At 38.1% G+C, this 22,464-nt stretch overlaps 1 protein-coding gene across 1 annotated transcript in view; it reads right to left on the bottom strand.

The window, feature by feature from the left end:
• Window positions 1-22,464, bottom strand: part of LOC137398959 (uncharacterized) — a 197,010-nt gene that overhangs the window by 34,874 nt on the left and 139,672 nt on the right. The window contains exon 23 of the mRNA XM_068085122.1: window positions 13,434-13,477. Within this exon, the coding sequence (XP_067941223.1) occupies window positions 13,434-13,477 (44 nt within the window). The remainder of the gene's footprint in view (window positions 1-13,433; window positions 13,478-22,464) is intronic.

Below are 22,464 nucleotides of genomic sequence, written 5' to 3'. Positions count from 1 at the left end.
CTGAAAAATACAGAGTGATGCTGTTCTCATAAAACACCTCCGACATATTTGGCAACTGACTCACGTGCTCGTATCTCAAACATAGCTCGTAAAAAAGCTCGTTCTAAAACTTGCTTAAAAGCTGGCTCGTATCTCAAGTTTCTCGTACGTTGGGGCACTCGTAAGTTGAAGTATTACTGTATTTTAAAAGCGAGCAGATAAGTGAGACATGAGTACGCCTGTGACCTTTGGTATAGGATTGTGACCTTTGGCATAGAATTGGGACTTTTGGCATAGAATTGTGACCTTTAGCAAAGCATTACTTATCTTTTTTAGCCAAGCGAACATGTGAATACACAAAATGCAATTGCCCATTGAAACAACCATAGAACAGTAACACAAAGTGTGCACAACTCCAAATTGAGGTTACTAGTACAGTCAAACCTGTACTAAAGCGAAAATCGAGACACCAGCAGAATTTCTAGCAAGTTTCTTCCTTGAGATTTGAGAAATCTTTGAGATACCAGCCTGTAGGAGCAGGTTCTCGATGGCCAATATATGGCCAAATACGCAACAGACACATTTTAGAACATCATCGATTGGTCTTTCTCCTCGAATCAGTTTGTGAAGTTTTTAAAAGGCCTAATGTATATATATTTCTCACAGTTTGTAATCTGTTTTCTGTCATCTGTCCTTCGGTATGTCCAGCTATAGCTATTAAAATCTTGAAATTAAAGTTTCGCATCCTGATGAATTTGAACTCAAGGAGATTGCATCCCCATGTTTTATAACCATGAGCTCTACCACTGAACTATGCAAGGCATATTGATAAAAGATATTATCATATACTGTATAGCGTATGCACACGCTAAATGACATATTATTTTTAAGTCTATGAATTCTTTCAACTCAATGAAACATGATGCTTTTTAGTATTTTTGTGAACTTCAATTTATGGCTTTTCGAAAAGTTCAATTGCTAAATTGCGGTGAAGGTCAATACTTTTCATGTGGACAATTGTATTATCTCGAGTAAGAATGGCCTCTACATTCTCTCTCCGTTCGGTCAGACAAAGACAGTACTATATCTCATTTTTACATTTGTACCAGTATCGAGAGGTACCAGTATCATCATATTCAAAGTTTTGATGGATAGCTTCTGGTGGAACAGCAACCTTTTTTTAACACACTTCTATGCACGAATTGTTATTAATAATTTCTTAGTTCGTATTAATTGTATTATTACCGAATCTTTTAGAATATGTACTAAATTATAACAGTTGAAGCACGTTTTTTCATCGTAATATCCTGTTTTATCCGTTCTTTCATAGTATGGTAATAGATTAAATAGTATTTAGTTATTTTATATAAGAAATAATGCCTTGAGAGATGAGTAAATTGACATTCGAACTCAGCCCCAGAATGCATTGAGCTCGTATGTCGAGGTATGACTGTATATAAAATAGAGACCTCTGTGAGGCAAAGGAGAAAAACATTATTTTTAAGACTAACTTTGGGACTTTCATTGATCAAATTGAATTTGATAACTTGCACTCACTTCACACTTTATATTATATAAAAAAATTTGACGTAATACAAAGCAAAACTTTACATAAATTCTTCCTGTTGAGTGAAATCTACGTTATAGGGGTTTCTACTGTATATACAATGAGCTGTTAGCCTTTTTAGCTAGTTTATACAGTACACTGTTAGCTCCAGGCTCTATAGCTGAAAGATGAACCAAATTTTCCAACACCAAGAAACCCATTTTGTGATAATAATTGCTCTAAATAATTGTTCTGTGCTGCTAAATATATTTTATTATGAATTCATTAATGAAGTTTAGAGAACAGAGGCAAGCACAATACCTTGTGGAATATAGAGATCTAGAGAAATAGGTTTATCGGACAAACACGCAGATCCTACTAGTGTCAGCTCAACCCACTAGTGTCAGCTCCCCCTACTAGTGTCAGCTCAACCTACTAGTGTCAGCTCACTCTACTAGTGTCAGCTCCCCCTACTAGTGTCAGCTCAACCTACTAGTGTCAGCTCCCCCTACTAGTGTCAGCTCCCCCTACTAGTGTCAGCTCACCCTACTAGTGTCAGCTCACCCTACTAGTGTCAGCTCCCCCTACTAGTTTCAGCTTACCCTACTAGTGTCAGCTCACCCTACTAGTGTCAGCTCACCCTACTAGTGTCAGCTCAACCCACTAGTGTCAGCTCCCCCTACTAGTGTCAGCTCACTCTACTAGTGTCAGCTCAACCCACTAGTGTCAGCTCACTCTACTAGTGTCAGCTCACCTACTAGTTTCAGCTCCCCCTACTAGTGTCAGCTCACCTACTAGTGTCAGCTCACTCTACTAGTGTCAGCTCACCTACTAGTTTCAGCTCCCCCTACTAGTGTCAGCTCCCCCTACTAGTTTCAGCTCCCCCTACTAGTGTCAGCTCAACCTACTAGTGTCAGCTCACTCTACTAGTTTCAGCTCCCCCTACTAGTTTCAGCTCCCCCTACTAGTGTCAGCTCCCCCTACTAGTGTCAGCTCACCCTACTAGTGTCAGCTCAACCCACTAGTGTCAGCTCACTCTACTAGTGTCAGCTCACCTACTAGTGTCAGCTCTCCCTACTAGTGTCAGCTCAACCCACTAGTGTCAGCTCACTCTACTAGTGTCAGCTCACCTACTAGTTTCAGCTCACCCTACTAGTGTCAGCTCACCCCACTAGTGTCAGCTCACTCTACTAGTGTCAGCTCACCCTACTAGTGTCAGCTCAACCCACTAGTGTCAGCTCCCCCTACTAGTGTCAGCTCAACCTACTAGTGTCAGCTCACTCTACTAGTGTCAGCTCCTCCTACTAGTGTCAGCTCAACCTACTAGTGTCAGCTCCCCCTACTAGTGTCAGCTCAACCTACTAGTGTCAGCTCACTCTACTAGTGTCAGCTCCCCCTACTAGTGTCAGCTCAACCTACTAGTGTCAGCTCCCCCTACTAGTGTCAGCTCAACCTACTAGTGTCAGCTCACTCTACTAGTGTCAGCTCACCCTACTAGTGTCAGCTCCCCCTACTAGTTTCAGCTTACCCTACTAGTGTCAGCTCACCCTACTAGTGTCAGCTCAACCCACTAGTGTCAGCTCACTCTACTAGTGTCAGCTCACCTACTAGTGTCAGCTCCCCCTACTAGTGTCAGCTCCCCCTACTAGTGTCAGCTCCCCCTACTAGTGTCAGCTCCCCCTACTAGTTTCAGCTTACTCTACTAGTGTCAGCTCACCCTACTAGTGTCAGCTCACCCTACTAGTGTCAGCTCAACCCACTAGTGTCAGCTCACTCTACTAGTGTCAGCTCACCTACTAGTTTCAGCTCACCCTACTAGTGTCAGCTCACCCCACTAGTGTCAGCTCACTCTACTAGTGTCAGCTCCCCCTACTAGTGTCAGCTCCCCCTACTAGTTTCAGCTTACCCTACTAGTGTCAGCTCACCCTACTAGTGTCAGCTCACCCTACTAGTGTCAGCTCAACCCACTAGTGTCAGCTCACTCTACTAGTGTCAGCTCACCTACTAGTTTCAGCTCACCCTACTAGTGTCAGCTCACCCCACTAGCGTCAGCTCACTCTACTAGTGTCAGCTCACCTACTAGTGTCAGCTCACCCTACTAGTGTCAGCTCACCCTACTAGTGTCAGCTCAACCCACTAGTGTCAGCTCACTCTACTAGTGTCAGCTCACTCTACTAGTGTCAGCTCACCCTACTAGTGTCAGCTCAACCCACTAGTGTCAGCTCCCCCTACTAGTGTCAGCTCAACCTACTAGTGTCAGCTCACTCTACTAGTGTCAGCTCCTCCTACTAGTGTCAGCTCAACCTACTAGTGTCAGCTCAACCTACTAGTGTCAGCTCACTCTACTAGTGTCAGCTCCCCCTACTAGTGTCAGCTCAACCTACTAGTGTCAGCTCCCCCTACTAGTGTCAGCTCAACCTACTAGTGTCAGCTCACTCTACTAGTGTCAGCTCACCCTACTAGTGTCAGCTCCCCCTACTAGTTTCAGCTTACCCTACTAGTGTCAGCTCACCCTACTAGTGTCAGCTCACCCTACTAGTGTCAGCTCAACCCACTAGTGTCAGCTCACTCTACTAGTGTCAGCTCACCTACTAGTGTCAGCTCCCCCTACTAGTGTCAGCTCCCCCTACTAGTGTCAGCTCCCCCTACTAGTGTCAGCTCCCCCTACTAGTTTCAGCTTACCCTACTAGTGTCAGCTCACCCTACTAGTGTCAGCTCACCCTACTAGTGTCAGCTCAACCCACTAGTGTCAGCTCACTCTACTAGTGTCAGCTCACCTACTAGTTTCAGCTCACCCTACTAGTGTCAGCTCACCCCACTAGTGTCAGCTCACCCTACTAGTGTCAGCTCAACCCACTAGTGTCAGCTCACTCTACTAGTGTCAGCTCACCTACTAGTGTCAGCTCCCCCTACTAGTGTCAGCTCCCCCTACTAGTGTCAGCTCCCCCTACTAGTGTCAGCTCCCCCTACTAGTTTCAGCTTACCCTACTAGTGTCAGCTCACCCTACTAGTGTCAGCTCACCCTACTAGTGTCAGCTCAACCCACTAGTGTCAGCTCACTCTACTAGTGTCAGCTCACCCTACTAGTGTCAGCTCACCCTACTAGTGTCAGCTCAACCCACTAGTGTCAGCTCACTCTACTAGTGTCAGCTCACCCTACTAGTGTCAGCTCACCCTACTAGTGTCAGCTCACCCTACTAGTGTCAGCTCAACCCACTAGTGTCAGCTCACTCTACTAGTGTCAGCTCACCTACTAGTTTCAGCTCCCCCTACTAGTGTCAGCTCCCCCTACTAGTGTCAGCTCACCTACTAGTTTCAGCTCCCCCTACTAGTGTCAGCTGGTGTAACTATTCCTTCAGTAATATGATATTCTGAATATCTCCTGAAAACAAAGCCAACAATTTGGAAAATCTTACACAGCATGAACCAACCTTGAATTTGAGGGAATAGTTGGCCAACATAGAACAATTCATAAAGTTATCCACATGTGAACAATAGAAGCAGTCTTTTTGTAAACAATGTCCTAAGGTTGAAGTCCTTAGCAACCAGGAATACCTCCTTATCAAAAACACCGCTTGCAATGCTTTCTTAGCAACTAATAAAACTTTCTCAGCAATGAAAAATGCCGCCTCAGCAATGGACCTTCCTTTCAATGATTGTGAATGAGAAATGGCAAAATGAGTGGAAAAAAGTTAACCTTAAAACACAAAGGGCAAACAAAGGTACATATCAATGTTCTCACTATCACTTTCGCTTTTTAAATGGAATTGTTTTTAAAAATATTGGTGGATCGGCTACAAGTTTAGCCCTAAACCACAATGCCCAAAACTTGATTGATGTTCTAAAAATTGGAACTTGCTAAAAGGTAGTGGACAAACATGTTCATCGCTGTTAATTTCCATTCTAGGTTTATTGCTATCACAAATGTGGCATCTGCCATGTATACATGTAATAGTAGCATAACTATATACATATCTGGCATGTATACATGTAATAGTAGCATAACTATATACATATCTGGCATGTACACATGTAATAGTAGCATAACTATATACATATCTGGCATGTGCACATAATAGCTCCATAACTTTGAACATATCTGGCAAGTATACATGTAATGGCTACATAAATACACACACATATGGAATGTAGCAGTTACCCAGTAGCTACAGAAATATCTTCCACTTGAAAAGGAGATTAAAAGTGCTGGCATATGAAAGCAACTGTAATTTAGGTAGTTATTGGAGCATTGGGTGCAATTACACTTGAACATCAAATGTGGCTTGGCCAAAGGCAACAATCAACACAGGTCAGTTGCAGAAAAGTGAGGCAACAATCAACACAGGTCAGTTGCAGAAAAGTGAGGCAACAATCAACACAGGTCAGTTGCAGAAAAGTGAGGCAACAATCAACACAGGTCAGTTGCAGAAAAGTGAGGCAACAATCAACACAGGTCAGTTGCAGAAAAGTGAGGCAACAATCAACACAGGTCAGTTGCAGAAAAGTGAGGCAACAATCAACACAGGTCAGTTTCAGAAAAGTGAGGCAACAATCAACACAGGTCAGTTGCAGAAAAGTGAGGCAACAATCAACACAGGTCAGTTGCAGAAAAGTGCACTAATGGGAACAGCTTCGATGTAGAGGTGAGATCTAGTGCTCAAATTCCCAGGATTCTGGTAGGAGACCTTAAGTGGACATTATGCATGTATATATGTGTGACAAATATATATACACGGGACATATATATACATGTGACACATATATATATGTGTGTCACATGTATATATATATATACATATGTGACACACATATATATATATATATATAAATATGTATATATATGTGACACACACATATATATATATATATATATATATATATATATATATATATATATATATATATATATATGTATATATATGTGACACACACATATATATATATATATATATATATATATATATATATATATGTATATATATGTGACACACACATATATATATATATATATATATATATATACATGACACACACACATATACATATATATATATATATATACATGACACATATATATATATACATATATTATATAGTATATATATATAAAGCATGAGTACATGCTCCCTTACTTCGGTTTGGTTGAGCGCTCTGTGAGAGGTGCGGCACTATTAGCCTTTGTGCAAAGCTCATCACTTTTGTGATTCGAGCACTCTGGTGCCAGCACATTGACTTTCTTAAAGTCTGCGAGGCAACTTAGTTGTTTCGTGGCAGGAAGTCAACTCTCATGGGTAATGGAATTTGTGTCTCTTGCCTAAGCTCTGAGCTGCACTGATGAGGCTTCAATAGCCGAAACAGTACTGTCTGTAGCATGAGTGTATATATATATATATATATATATATATATATATATATATATATATATATATATACAGTCAAACATGGATAACTCGAACTTCACGGGACCAACAAAAGTGTTCGAATTATCAGAGCGTTCAAGTTATCAGAGCACTGTCACAAGTCCATGTATTTACTTATTTATTAGTAGATACATGATCATATACAAACTATAATATAAATCAAAAGCACAAATGGCTTGTTTCAAATAAAATGCTTCTAATGTAAAGTTTAAAACGTTTTTATCAAAAAGTATAGAGATTTTTCTATCACATGAGATTGGTTCGTTGTTTGAGGTGATGTTATTGCCAGGACGTTTTTCAGATTGACATTGGCAAAACTTGATTGTTGTTGAAATGCTCAAAAGAAAATACATCTTTTTCTTTTGAGCGTTTTACCCACGATCAATTTTGCCGATTTTTCTTGAAGTTTATGCAAAGATTACCTTACTTTACCTGAGATTCGTTGAGAGCAACACTCCGAGGCAGTTCAATTAAAAGTTTTACGAGGTTTTACGGTACATTGTATATCACTCACGCATTTTGAATGAATACTTAGTGAATGTACACACGTATTCTGTGTTTAGGTCAAACGATGAATAGTTTTTTTAGCTAAGACAACGTATACGTTTAATTACAACAATTTTTAAGACGTTTTAAACATTCAACATTCCGACGTTGATTCAACACGGAATCAACGTCAAAAAACTATTCATCACGGGCTAGCCGGGTCACACACTCAAGGATTTTCGCCACGCACATACAAAACAAAAACAACATGCTGTTTTTGTTTTGTATGTGCGTGGCGAAAATCCTTGCCCGCGTGACCCGGCTAGCCCGTGCTATTCATCGTATAGCAGTATAAATCCAATTTCACGAAACCTTTAGAAAAGTCGTTGACAAAAATATTTTGCCGATGGTGGTAGTAACGACCCTTATGAATTATGAAAAGATGAAGTTTACCTCTGTGGCGTTGAATAAAGTGATTTTCTAAAGCGATAACAACCGTTTCGGTAGCCGTTGGGCAAAAAACAGTTCGAATTAACAGTGTTGAGTTCGAGTTATCTATAGCAATTTATCATTACGTGGGAACGGACCAAAGAAACCACTCGAATTAACCATGTGTTCGAGCTATCCGTGGGCGAGTTATCCATGTTTGACTGTATATACATGACACATATATTTACATGACATATATATATATATCTATATATATATATATATATATATATATACATGACATATATATATATATACGTACATGACATATATATATATATATATATACCGGTAACATATACATTATATACATATATACATGACATATACTGTGTATATATATACACATGACATATATATACACGTGACATGTATATACGTGTGACATATATATACACGTGACATATATATACACGTGACATATATATATATATATATATACACATGACATATATATATACATGTGACCGTGCCATATAAGGAAAATATTACGACTAAAACATGTTACTATAAAATTCTGCTTAAACCATAACTGTCACGAACAACTTTTATTGTATTTACTAGGTAAATCAGGCACGCTGATTCCGATTTTGTACTCAAAATAAAGATTAGTCCACTAACCTTCAAAGTCATTTAGGCTTTTTTAAAGCGTTTCAATATCCGTTTCGAAAACAACACAATCGGCATTACAAGCTCCGCCCATAAATATGTGACGAAACCTAGCTTTTTCAGAAACGGAAGTTAGGAAAGTTTAGTGCGATTTAAAATAATAGAGATGGGTGTCTTAAAACCCATTATTATCTAAATCCAGCCTGTAAAATAATTTCAGTTTTTTATGAAAGGGATATAAACTATTTAAAATTGCTCGCAGCTTGTTACATGACGTTTAAATGGGCTGGACGCCGAGAAAAATGAGCTCAAAAAGCGCGGTTTCATCGCGAGCTAGCGTTGTTATCGCGCTTTTTAAATATGCAATGCTAAATAGCTTATCTACCTTTCAGAAAAGACTGATATTATTTTTAAAGCTGGATTTAGATATTAATAGATTTTAAAACACCCATCTCTATTATTCTAAATCGGTCTAAACATCTTTACGTAACTTCTGTTCCTAAAAAGCTAGGTTACGTCAAGTATTTATGGGCGGAGCTTGTTATGCCGATCGTGTTGTTTTCGAGACCGATATTAAAACGCTATAAAAAATCCTTTATTACTCTGAAAGTTAGTGGCCTAATCTTTATTTTGATTACAAAATCGGAATCAGCATGTCTGATTTACCTAGTAAATACGATAAAAGTTGTTCGTGGCAGTTATGGTTTAAACTAGACAAGGTAGATAGATCTTTTTAGGCATATATTAAAGAGTTATCTTACCATGCCAAGATGTAATAAACACCCACTAAAGAACTTCACTAAGGTTCATACGATGCCTACTAAGCCAACCATAACAAACATAGCCACAAATTTATCAGCACATAGACATCGAGAATAACTATTTATCACACATAAATGGTGATACATGCGTACAAATGGCGGCAAGACACTGTGATGAGCATACGACCTTGACATGACTAACTAGGAGCATTGGGTGACTATTGAATAACCGTACAAATTAAAGTATCAACAACTTCGAACAGCAACAGCAAAGCTTGCAACAATAATTCATAACTTGAGTTTCATATTAAGCTATGACAGCGTGCGATACAAGCACAGGTCTTTAGAGCACATACTACAATATTCACCGATTTACCTAAATGTGTTACTTATCCCAGAGGCACTAGCAAATCAATAGAGCAAAACTATACTGACATGCATCCCAGATTCATAGAGCAAACAAGATTCATAGAGTGAACAGAGATTCATCGATGTAGACGTTAACACTACTAGATGTTAAAGGGACCAGCCAGTGAACTCTAAGGGATATACGAAATAAAATTGCAGGCTTTCGTATCATACATGAGACAAGGTACACACTGCTGAGTCCACAGCCAATGGAAATTTCTTTACCAACAGAAATAACAAAATACAGTTAAGTCTTCAACGCGTTTCTACTTTTAGGTAAATGATTTCCGTTTAAGATTAAACGTTTACAAAACGGATGTCTTCACCAGATGATGCTAATGTGATGATTGCGGTGTTAGATCTATGAATGCTTTGGAGCAAAGGCTGCGACCCATTAGATATTAAACATACAGTTGAAGACCACAATGAAAAAACCAGTGATGTCACACTTTTGCAGTGTCGAGAAAATCCATTTTTAAGATTTGAGACTGGATCACGCAATGAAAATACAGCTTATGACAAATATATGTAGGTTTAATGACAGATACATAGTTTGGTGCTTATAAAATAACATTTTTAACTCGGAATATTGGTTTTTTGTAATTCAGTGGTCAAAAATGACCACACATGTTGGCAACGGACATCACCTATTTTTCCATTTGAATGCACTAAAAAGGTTTTGCTCAATTAAAAATTATATTATTTTCAATTCAAACTATATGTAACTATAATATAAGTACTGTAGCACAACCAGTAATTAATAGCAGTTTAAATTTTCACTACAATGTCTAAATTTCATCACTATCTGCTGTCACAACATCACTGGTTGTAAGATTGTCAAAATATGGTTGATTCTCTAGTTTGAAAAGTTGTTTTAAGGACCTGCCAATCTTAGTATGTTGCTTCGCTGACTGGCTATTGACTGGTAATGATAGTTGATTGAGTTCAATGAGGAAGCTTAGACGGTTGTTTAATAGCAATCCGCGATGTAACTGCCATTTCACGATTCTCTATAAAATGCCATGAGCTTGCTTTCCGTATTCGCAGCTTTCACTTGACGTATAGGCCTAGTTTTTATTGGGCAAGTTGTCTGGTACAACTGTTTAAGATATTATGTGTTATTAAAGAACTTGGAGCTGTTAAGATAAATTGTATTAAAGGGTTTGGGATGTTCGCGAGCATTTCAAAACAACTTTACCTAATTAGACGGTAGATCTACATCTGACTTGCAACTCGCTGCAGTCATGTCTCAATCACATTTTATGTAAGAATGTTCACACATTGAATAGCTTATTGTGATCTTGTTAAAAAGGTTTTTCTCATTCACAAGCCAATGAAAATAGTGAATGAGTGTGTAGTTTTTTTCTGTCCAGCGTATCCATAACAGAACGAATCTAACTGCGCTACTTCGGGACCTAAGTGACTTTCAATGGGGCCTTCTTCTCTCTACATTACTCAGTTATTAGCAAAAATAAATAATCATTTTGTATTCTTTGTAGTGTAAAATTGATTAAAATCAGTAAACAACTTCTGCCTGTCATCTGCACGCAATTACAAAGCATGTTTACCATTTGCATAAGCAATTTTCTCCTGTTGTGTGGCTAGAAACCTTTTGCTTTTTAGCTTGCTTTTGTGCACTACCATATTTTCTTTGTTTCTAGACTTTTCAGTTTATTCTGAAGACGCAATCTATCTTCGGATGCCATCATTATTAATAATAATTTAAAGGTTGACTCGCAACAAAATTCACGTTACAGTTATTTGGTATCAAAAGATTCACCATGTCTTACTCTGTTGTGTTGTAGGTGCCAAATATATGGGAATGTGATTACAAGCTCTTAAAAGCTCAAAAAACGAAGCACGCGTTACGCATCGATCGTTTCTGCTAGCTAAGCAACATTAAACTATGCAAGACCGCGTTAACCGTTAACGCTCTTGATTGGTTAGCTATTGGACTAAGCCAATTGTTCCATATTACGGCTTGGACATCTCCTGTTTATTCATTGGAGCATAACATTTAAACACAGTTTTTCATAGGATAACACTGGTTTTTTCCAAATTTGTAAATCGCCATACTATTCTACAGTGCCAAAACTACAAGTAGGTAGCAATAACTCCAAAAAATACAAAATGTGACATGACTGGTTTTTCCATTGTGGTCTTCAGTTATGTGAGCCCTTACTTTGGAAAGACTTACTTTGGAAAGACTTACTTTGGAAAGACTTACTTTGGAAAGAGTGGGAGAGAGGAGCGAAATAGGGGAGAAGGAAAAAAGAGAGAAAGGAGATCTGTACAGAACCACCCGCAAATAACAGGAGATCCGAACCTCAACATTTTTATGGATGGCTGCTATAATTGACTACCTAACTGTAAATTAAGGCAACATCTTTATGGATGGCTGCTATAATTGACTACCAAACTGTAAATTAAGGCAACATCTTTATGGATGGCTGCTATAATTGACTACCAAACTGTAAATTAAGGCAACATTTTTATGGATGGCTGCTATAATTGACTACCAAACTGTAACTTGAGGCAACATCTTTATGGATGGCTGCTATAATTGACTACCAAACTAACTTGAAACAACATCTTTATGGGTGGCTGCTATAATTGACTACCTAACTGTAACTTGAGGCAACATTTTTATGGATGGCTGCTATAATTGACTACCAAACTGTAAATTAAAGCAACATATTTATGGATGGCTGCTATAATTGGCTACCAAACTGTAAATTAAGGCACCATCTTTATGGATAGCTGCTATAACTGACTACCTAACTGTAAATTGAAGCAACATCTTTATGGATGGCTGCTATAATTGACTACCAAACTGTAAATTAAGGCAACATTTTTATGGATGGCTGCTATAATTGACTACCTAACTGTAACTTAAGGCAACATCTTTATGGATGGCTGCTATAATTGACTACCAAACTGTAAATTAAGGCAACATCTTTATGGATGGCTGCTATAATTGACTACCAAACTGTAAATTAAGGCAACATTTTCATGGATGGCTGCTATAATTGACTACCAAACTGTAACTTAAGGCAACATCTTTATGGATGGCTGCTATAACTGACTACCTAACTGTAACTTGAGGCAACATTTTTATGGATGGCTGCTATAATTGACTACCAAACTGTAACTTAAGGCAACATCTTTATGGATGGCTGCTATAACTGACTACCTAACTGTAACTTGAGGCAACATCTTCAAAAAACAAACTAAAGCTTTTCATTTGAAATCTATGAGATCATATATTGTTTTTGCATTCATTTCGCGTTTCACAGTATTTTACTATACTCCTCATAGAACCTTTTAAATTTGACACAGAAATATAATTTAAGAGAGCAGTTGAGCTATTACATTGAGCAGGAAGTGCATAACTCCCACTACTAGATTGGTTTGGTTGTTAGTGGTGGTGTACCTAATCAAACTAAATGGAGTTGTCTTCTCCTAATTTTCAAAATACATAAAAAAGATAACTCCATAATATATAAGTAATAGCGCAGCTAATAGCAACTACTGATATTTGGTAAACGATGTGATGCGGAATGCGCTAGATCATAATGCAATGTTTGTACTACGGCATACCTCCCACTTTTCTCACCAGTCTTGAAATGTAGAAACCATCTAGTCACTAAACCGAATTCAAATAACTCACTTATTTGGTCAACTTACCCTATGAGTTGTCAGTCCACGCTAAACTCTATGAATATGTGTACTTACACTGCGCTGAACTTCCTCTGTCTGCTGTCAGATTTTCCGGAATTCTAAAATATAAATGGTAGTGTGAGCAGGTTTCTATAGCAACAAAACAATAATCTTATAGCCACCATCCATGAAAAAAATCTTGTCAAACTCTTGAAATAATAATCTGGCTAAAAACGAAATTCCCATATTTTTTGCTGTGCTCTACGACACCACACGTGAGACTAGCTCTATGGGATCTCACTCTATGCATAAATGTACCTTTGCACTGAACACTCTCGTAGCAAGAATTGTATCAGTCTGGAGAAACGAATTATTTTACTTTTTATTATTTTATCGTATTTCAGAGGAAAAGTAGTATGCTATATCAAATTTTTACTTTTTTAATTCGCATTGTGGCTATTTCTATGTTAAAACTTTGAACCAATATTTGAGTATTGCCATTCTTCCAGTATTTCATCGACATTACTAAATTTTAAAATGGCATCAATCATTCTAATCAGACTTAGTTGGCTGACCATGGTTATAGTTTTTCATTATTTTAATGCATTCTTGAACCAAAGTGTCATAGATGGTGGCTCTTATAGCACAATGTGTAGCAGAAAGCATATCAGGCAACAAAATCACTGAGAATATACACGAGTGAAAGATATCTAGTAAAAGGCTAAATGGGGGCATGCACTAGAAAGAGTTGGCGATGCCGAGTTGGCGAGAGTGCTTAAATTATAAGAACGAGGATGAGGTGTGAGATCAGAGAAGCTTGAAACTTGAGCGTTAGTTGGTGTTAAACACGGCAGATCTAGCAGATGTCAAACATGGCAAGTCTAGCAGATGTCAAACATGGCAGGTTGAGCAGATGTCAAACATGGCAGGTTGAGCAGATGTCAAACATGGGAAGTTTAGCAGATCTGTCAAACATGGCAGGTTGAGCAGATGTCAAACATGGCAAGTCTAGCAGATGTCAAACATGGCAGGTTGAGAAGATGTCAAACATGGCAAGTTGAGCAGATGTCAATCATGGCAAGTTTAGTAAATGTCAACCATGTCTAGCAGATTTCAGAAGGAATTTAGGAACAAAATATGAAAAAATTTCTCAGAAAATGCTTTTAGTAATTTAACAAAACACACGGATGCACTAAATCATCATATTGTTTATAACAATTTGACCTTGGCTCCACTGCTCTAGTTCCTGCCCTACGACCTATGACCCTACCCATTCATTGTAATACCAGTAACATAGGCTAGCAATCTTAATCCCATCGCACAGCCACGCCGTAAAGTTAACATGTGTGCGAAGTTAGCTTCAAGACTAGAAGGTTTCCACTACAGTAACTATTGCGTTAATATTTATAGAAGCTAATGCGTGTCCCACATGCCTGACCTGTCAAAACTGATGAAATGAATAATAAATACTTGCAGCTAGATATGGTATTAGCACAACATTACCATAACTTATGATTGCCTCAGGGAGGAGTATGACACACTCCTACCTAAGGGGCAATCTACAACCTACACCCGTAGATTGCCCCTTAGGAGTGTGTCATACTCCTTACCATATGTATTCTTTAACAACCTATCACGTAGTTTGTGAAATACCTGACTTTATGCCAAAGAAATTTCCGACATTAAGGTAATTGTTTAATTCTTTCCAAATAGACAAAGTTGGTATCTACATGTCTATGAACATTTACTACAGTTTCTTGATGACTTTCGATAGATAAAAACATGGTCAAAACGTGTACTTCGCAGCTCCTTATTGGGTTGGTCAAATGGCAGAAAAGATGTTTAGCCTTGAAACTGGAAAAAACAGAGTCATAGAATTACCGTAGAACTTCTATTTGAATGTCATGGCGCTCTATTTATCAAACCTTCCCCTATAGCAGTGTTGAAATGGAGGCTGTTGTATTTTTCAAATGGCTCGTCAGAATTTTGGGAAGATAAATTTAACTCTTTTACGGTCGAAGCAAATGCCACCTATATTTTGCCCTCGCCTTCGGGCGGAGCGACATTAACTCTTTTGTATGCAATAAATCTGCTAACTTACCTCCAACTTGTTAAAGATACCTTAATAAATATGCATTGGGAAGCCGAGAAACATCTCTACAAGCTGATAACAATTACAGCAATATATAACTAATATAGCCTGTGCCCTGATTTGCAATTTATTGGAGCTTTCAATTTTTTTATTTCATTCTAAATTTGAAGGGATATTTTTCTTTTATAACTATAATACTAGCTGCACTACCCAGCGTTGCCCGGGTAATAAAAACATCTTTGGACCGAAAATTTATTTGTATTTAACATATAACATAATTTGCCATTCTAACTTTCAAATTACATATCATGAGAAAAGTGTTTTGTGTAGTTGAAATAAATTGGAAGAAAATAAAAACAACTAAAGGTTTTCAAACTTTGTCAAACGACCGAAACTTTCAAACTTCATACCTTGAAGAGTTTCGTTGAAATAAATTAGAATAAACAATTAAAATGTAAACGCCTGGTTCCCATATCGATTGCGAGACTCCGGCGGTAATATTGCGCAGCAAAATGCTTGCGACGCTGGGCTCGATGGCTTATGCATCGCTAGCAATGGCATAAAAATGTTCGCTAGCCATGCCATTTCGATAAGGCTGACCTTCACTTGTACAGTGCATTTCAGGAAGGTTTTGCTTGTGGCTCTTCGCGAAATTTTAACGGTGCCAAACTCTTGCGTTGCCGCCGGCATAACAAAAAGAGAAGACGACTAAAGCAGTTATTTAATGTAACAAACACTCTGAAGGACACTGAAGAATACCCTTCATGTTCCGTGAGGATAAACCAATGATTTCAAAGAGACTCCAACTCGAGACGTTTAACTTGGTAGACCAACACCATGTTTCCATGAGAATATACACCATTCGAATTACTCGAACTATCGTTCGAGTAATTCGAACGATTCGCAAGTCGAGTTTCTTTGCAATCGAGCGTTTCAATGAACGCCTGCCGATGCTTTAACGCCAGCGCTTGACCCCATAGGTCAAGTATTAGCCTAATTAATGACTCTATAAATAGCTACGCAGTCTTGTCACGCTAAGCTTGGCAACAATGGTTGGAACTTTGGTGCATTGAGACTGCTGAAATCTAAATAAAAATGACTGAAGCGTGAAAATGTTTATAAATGAATAGCCGTGATAATCTAATCCCCATGATTAGATTATCATGGGGATTACCAAGTGGCGTTCCCATGATCTGATGGATTCGGTCTGATTCGCAAGTCTGATGGATTCGGTAAAGTTTTGCAGATCGCAAAACTCGCTTAGTTTGCGGATTTACGCCGTTTCCATGACGCGGATAACTTGCGGATTGGCTCAAATTTGCGAATTATGCGCGTCATGGAAATGCAGTGAATAGCACCTGCACTAATCCACAACCTTCACGTGTTCCCATAATAATTGTGAATGAGCACAGAGAATACAAAATACATATGTCTGTGCTTTATCGACACACCTGACGATCAGCAGGACAAATGTCGAAAACACCTCCCTATTTTATCGCAGAGAGACACTCAACCTTATCTCGTGTGAGATGCTTTAGGAAAGATAACGCATTGATAAGCAGGCTAGCAGCCACTTGTACTTCTACTTGTAACGGAAAATGGCAGCAATGAAGAGCTCGTGGTCTGAGCCATAAACCGACAAGGGAGATAATAACAGCTTATGCATTTCTAAAGTTGAGCTGTTTGAGAAAACATACGAACAGCTTATATTTATGTTTGTGGTGGTCTGAATGCCATATGGAAACAACCTTGTATCATAAAAAGTTAGTGTTTGAGGCAGTTATGTTTTTAGCTAATGAGCCAGTTACTATGATCATGAAAATGACATTTATTATAGCAAAAGCTATGTCCGTCCGACTCTCCGTATCCGTAGTAAAAGCGTTAGGAAAAAGAATTGCCTCACACAGGAATTCAACACGCATATTCTATTTAGCAGACTGCAGCACTCGACCACTTTACCAAATTGATGAATAATTATACATACAGATACCGGACGATCTCTCATGGCTCACAGAACTGCCAGCGTACAAGTAATAATAATGAAAATGGAGCCTGAATAGAGGTTGTTTCACTCTGATACATGAATAAATAGCTGACTAAAAAAACAACTAATTCACAAGTCAAGTGAGTTTTGTTCTTTGTAAATGTTTATCGAATGTTCAATGCTTGCGAATAAAGCGCAAGCTACTCCATTTTAAACATTTTCCACACTTACAGGAATTCTATGCCGGCAGGCATAGGTCGGTATTATCGTTATCAATAATATTATAATAATAGTAATTATCCATTATCGTCATGACTTATTTTTTTAAACAAAGTGTGCGTGGTAATCCACAACACGCCAAAGTCCATTGAAACCCTTAGTACAAAGCAACTCAATGTGCGCACAACTCCAAAGTCCATTGAAACCCTTAGTACAAAGCAACTCAATGTGCGCACAAATCCAAATCCGCATCAACTGTGCCATAGAAATAAGATGGCTGCCTATTGGTAGCCTCTTCAACCATCGACATGAGACAAATAAAAGGTGAATGAATGCTAAAAACTCTAGTTACTAGTAATACTAGTAACTAGTTACTAGTACCTCATGAAATGATGAAAGATAAAAACCCTCAAATACTATTTGTAGCTTCAAAACCGGTTGCCGGCAGCTCTATACACAGCACTGCATTATATCGACTTTCATTGCAAGTGTAGCTCTTACAACCTGCAGTGTATAAACAGTAATCATCGGAGTCAAGTTCCATGCTTCAAAGATTCTAGCCTAAAATTATTCCTCTTTAGCCCAATTCCCTAATCGCCTGTACGAATTCCTTAAGGCTTGTCTCATAGTGTTCTCTCTATAGCTTGAACTCTTTAGAGAATAGATCGGAGGTCAGATCCCTTTGAAGCAACTATCTTCTAAGTTTTGCTTACTGAAAGAAACAAGCAGCTTGGACTCGCATGTCAAATCTCGTAATTCCATAAAATAAATAGATATAGATTAATCTGTCTCATTCTCTGAAAAATACTCATACTCCGCGTAAAAATAGGATACTACGATTGGAAAATGTTTTGTAATTGTTGTAATTCACTACCTATGCTGACAACATGTTGACAAATGTGTAAAGTGTGCTCGACACGATATTAGTCAGTGAACCAATTTTGGTTTCAGCAGGCAGTCAACTAGCACCTAATAGCAAACTTTGTTACATATGATTTTTGATGATTGTAAGATAACTTGCTCGCCATTACGGCTTCAAGTGTATGACAAACCTCACACAAGCATCTCCAAAACATGGAAAAGTTGATAGTAATACTAATCACAGACTGTATGAGCAACCAATCAGAGACTGTATCAGCAACCAATCACAGACCTTGTAAGCAACAGATCGCATCGTATCAGCAACCAATCATAGATGTCATCATCATCATCATCATCACGGATGGCATTATCGACCAATTACAGATGGTATCATTGACCAATCACAGATGGTACCAATAAACAATGGAAAATGTTACCACAAACCAATCACCGATGATTTAAGCCACAAACCACATGTTATTACCAACCAAATAAAGATGTTACATGTATCTCTAAACAATTGCAGATGCAGTTTCCACGGATGGACGGCCACTGTCAGCCACAAACTAAAGATGATCTTACTAGCCAATCGCAGGTGATATGAATAACCGATCACAGACAAAATGACTAACCAATCACATATGATATGATTTACCAATCACCCATAATATGACTAGCCGATGAAAGACAATATGACTAGCTGATCACAGACGTTATCAACAAAACACAGATGGTATCATGATCAAAACACAGATAGTATCAGCCAGCAATGAAAAATGCTATCGGCAGACCTGTGGAGGTCCCAACATATTAGCTTCAACAAAATAAACAAAGATGCCGAGTAGGTACAACTGTTGCAGTTTTGCTACCCTAAGTAACTCCTTGTGACATATGTCGGTCAGTACCCAAAAAAAGCAAAGTTCGATTGAAAATGTATGGCTATGACTGAATGAAGGAAAACCTCGATGATCGAATATGATTTCTGTAGAAGATGCATGAAAAGCATTGCCTCAATGGTTTTAACTGGATATATCTCAGCCCAGTGACAAGGGAACATTGATGACCGGAGACACCCAGTTGCAGAGAGCAGTTCAAGGTTTGATGTCATTTCAGTCACAAAGGGTGGCCTTTTTGCGGATCCCAACCTGTTGTATGCAGGTCATGCATTCCAGACCTGCTAGACCTTTTCTAAGGTTGCTTAAAAATATGGAGAATACTTGGTGAATGCAAATAATAAAAATGGCTCATATATACAGGACTTGTAAGAAAGTGTTTTTTATAACAGGACAATTGCTGCCCATCCTCAACTCACAACCTATTTGCCAAAAACTGACCAACAAGCAATGCTGAAGTTAGAAGGCCAAAGTTAAGTGGTTATGAATGAGGTGAGGTGCCTCTAGAATAATATGACATGATGTGAAAGTGTTTCTAGAGCAATATGACACGCTGTGAATGTGTCTCTAGAACAGTATGATACGCGGTGAAGGTGTCTCTAGAGAAAAATGACACACTGTGAAAGTGTCTCTAGAGCAATATGACACACTGTGAAGGTGTCTCTAGAGCAATATGACACACTGTGAAGGTGTCTCTAGAGCAATATGACATGCTTTGAGGGTGTCTCTGAAGCAGGTAGACTTGCTGTGAAGGTGTCTCTAGAGCAATATGACATATTGTGAAGGTGTCTCTAGAGCACTATGACATGTTGTGAAGGTGTCTCTGTGTCTCTGTAGCAAATCAGGCCGAAACAGAATAGGGATAACATATTATACAGTGCTTATATGCAAATGCAGATATTCTAAAATATAGATATATCTGCATATATCTATATTCATAGATATATGCAGATATATCTATGAATTCTGCATAGATATTCTATGCAGATATTCTAGGTCACCACGGAAAATACCAATATGACACTTCTGGACTGAGTGGCGTTTTAGTACTGACCTGGGGCATTGTAAACTGGAGATCATTTGGCACTCAGTACTAGTTATCAGTGCAACAGCAGGTAATTTTCTTATGCTCTGACAATGATACCGTTTGCAGATGCCGAATGCTCAATGTTTTGTTTTAATAATGTTTCATTTATTATTAATTTATCAGTTGCTATGATACAAACAGCAATGAGTTGTTTCCCAATTTTTTTACAATGATGAAGAAAATTATTAAAACGCAACAGAAAACAATTATTAATTTTTATACTATTGTTGACGAGTACGTTAAACTGCTTACTTATTTTAGGTAAACAGTTTAACAGACTCTTAGGAAGTTCAACTACATATATTATACTATTATAGCTATATATATATATATATATATATATATATATATATATATATATATACATATATATATAGCTATATATATATATATATAGCTATATATATATATAGCTATAATATAGCTATATATAACTTGCTCGCCATTACGGCTTCAAGTGTATGACAAACCTCACACAAGCATCTCCAAAACATGGAAAAGTTGATAGTAATACTAATCACAGACTGTATGAGCAACCAATCAGAGACTGTATCAGCAACCAATCACAGACCTTGTAAGCTATATATAGCTATATATATATAGCTATATATATAGCTATATATATATATATATATAGCTATATATATATATATATAGCTATATATATATATATTTATATATATATATACCAAACAATACCATTATTTCGCTTGACGGGGGACAACTCCGCAAAAACAACAGTTTGTCAAGACAGGCAAATTGAGTTACTATACAACAAATGTTTCAATGAACATTCGCATGTTGCAGATTAATTAATTTTTTAAATAAGAAAGGGTATTCTGTGCTAGAGGTCATATAGAGGTCATATAGAGGTGCACTCCTATCTCGCTTATCAGCATACATTCTAAATAGGAACGACTAAAGCGTAGAAATGTTTATAATAAAATAGCTTGCGCAGAATTTTCTCTCGGATCGTTCGCAAGTGTCAAATTCATCATCGGCCCGCATGAAACATCTGATAAAAGTTTGCGAGTAATAAAGCTTTCCTTCTTGTGGATGACATAAACTTGCGGAATAACCACGACAAAAAAACATAGCCAAGTAGACTAACATCTGTAACAGACGTGGACACTCAAATGTCACATTTAACCATTAAATAAACCATAGACCATCCCACATAAACCGCTGCAAGGCAGCTGACAAGGGTATATATCCAGCGGACTGACTCCTTTACACTAGCCACTCACTACACACTACTGCACATCTAGCCGATAGTCAAAATACGACAGTCAAATGAATATCCTTGCAATGCATTGCTTGCTACTGTGTTGTCTTCAGAAGATTGTGTTGTCTTCACATGAGCTCAGACTCATGGTCCAATAGGTGAAGGCCATTAATAGGTGAAGGCCATTAATAAGAATTGTTACAGCTAAATGGCCTTGCTGTAGAACCAAATATCTTTCAATTGTAGGCTACAGTAAAACCTTTATTTGAATGCCATAGCACTGTATTTTTCGAACCTTATGGGTAATTTAGAGGTATTCAAATAAAGGTTTTACGGTAAGTGCATAAACCTGCCATTGGATTTCGTCTTGGCTGGGCATGACTGAATCCAATGGCCGAGGAACCTAGACAACTACAGTCATGCCCAGTCGGAGAGAGCATTTTAAGGTTGGATGTCATTCCTGTCCCCAGGGGTAACCTTTTTGGCAGTTGAACCCCAGCCCCGTTGTATGCAGGTGAGACACTCCAGAACACTAGGCCACGGCGGCTGTCTCCCAACTAAAGGATCACAAAACCTGTATTTGAAGACCACCTTTATTTGAACGCCACCTCTATTTAAGCACCGCTGCTGGAGAAGGGATGGAAAATGAAGCGCCACCTTTTAATTGAATATCACTTTTATTTGACATTCTTGATCTTTAAGGTATAAACACACTAGGCGATATTTAGAGCGATATCGCGCTGCG

The sequence above is a fragment of the Watersipora subatra genome, chromosome 6 (genome assembly GCF_963576615.1).
Source record: "Watersipora subatra chromosome 6, tzWatSuba1.1, whole genome shotgun sequence".
Lineage (NCBI taxonomy): Eukaryota > Metazoa > Bryozoa > Gymnolaemata > Cheilostomatida > Watersiporidae > Watersipora > Watersipora subatra.
The sequence above is the reverse complement of the archived record's forward strand: the minus strand, read 5'-3'. Positions and strand labels throughout refer to the sequence as shown.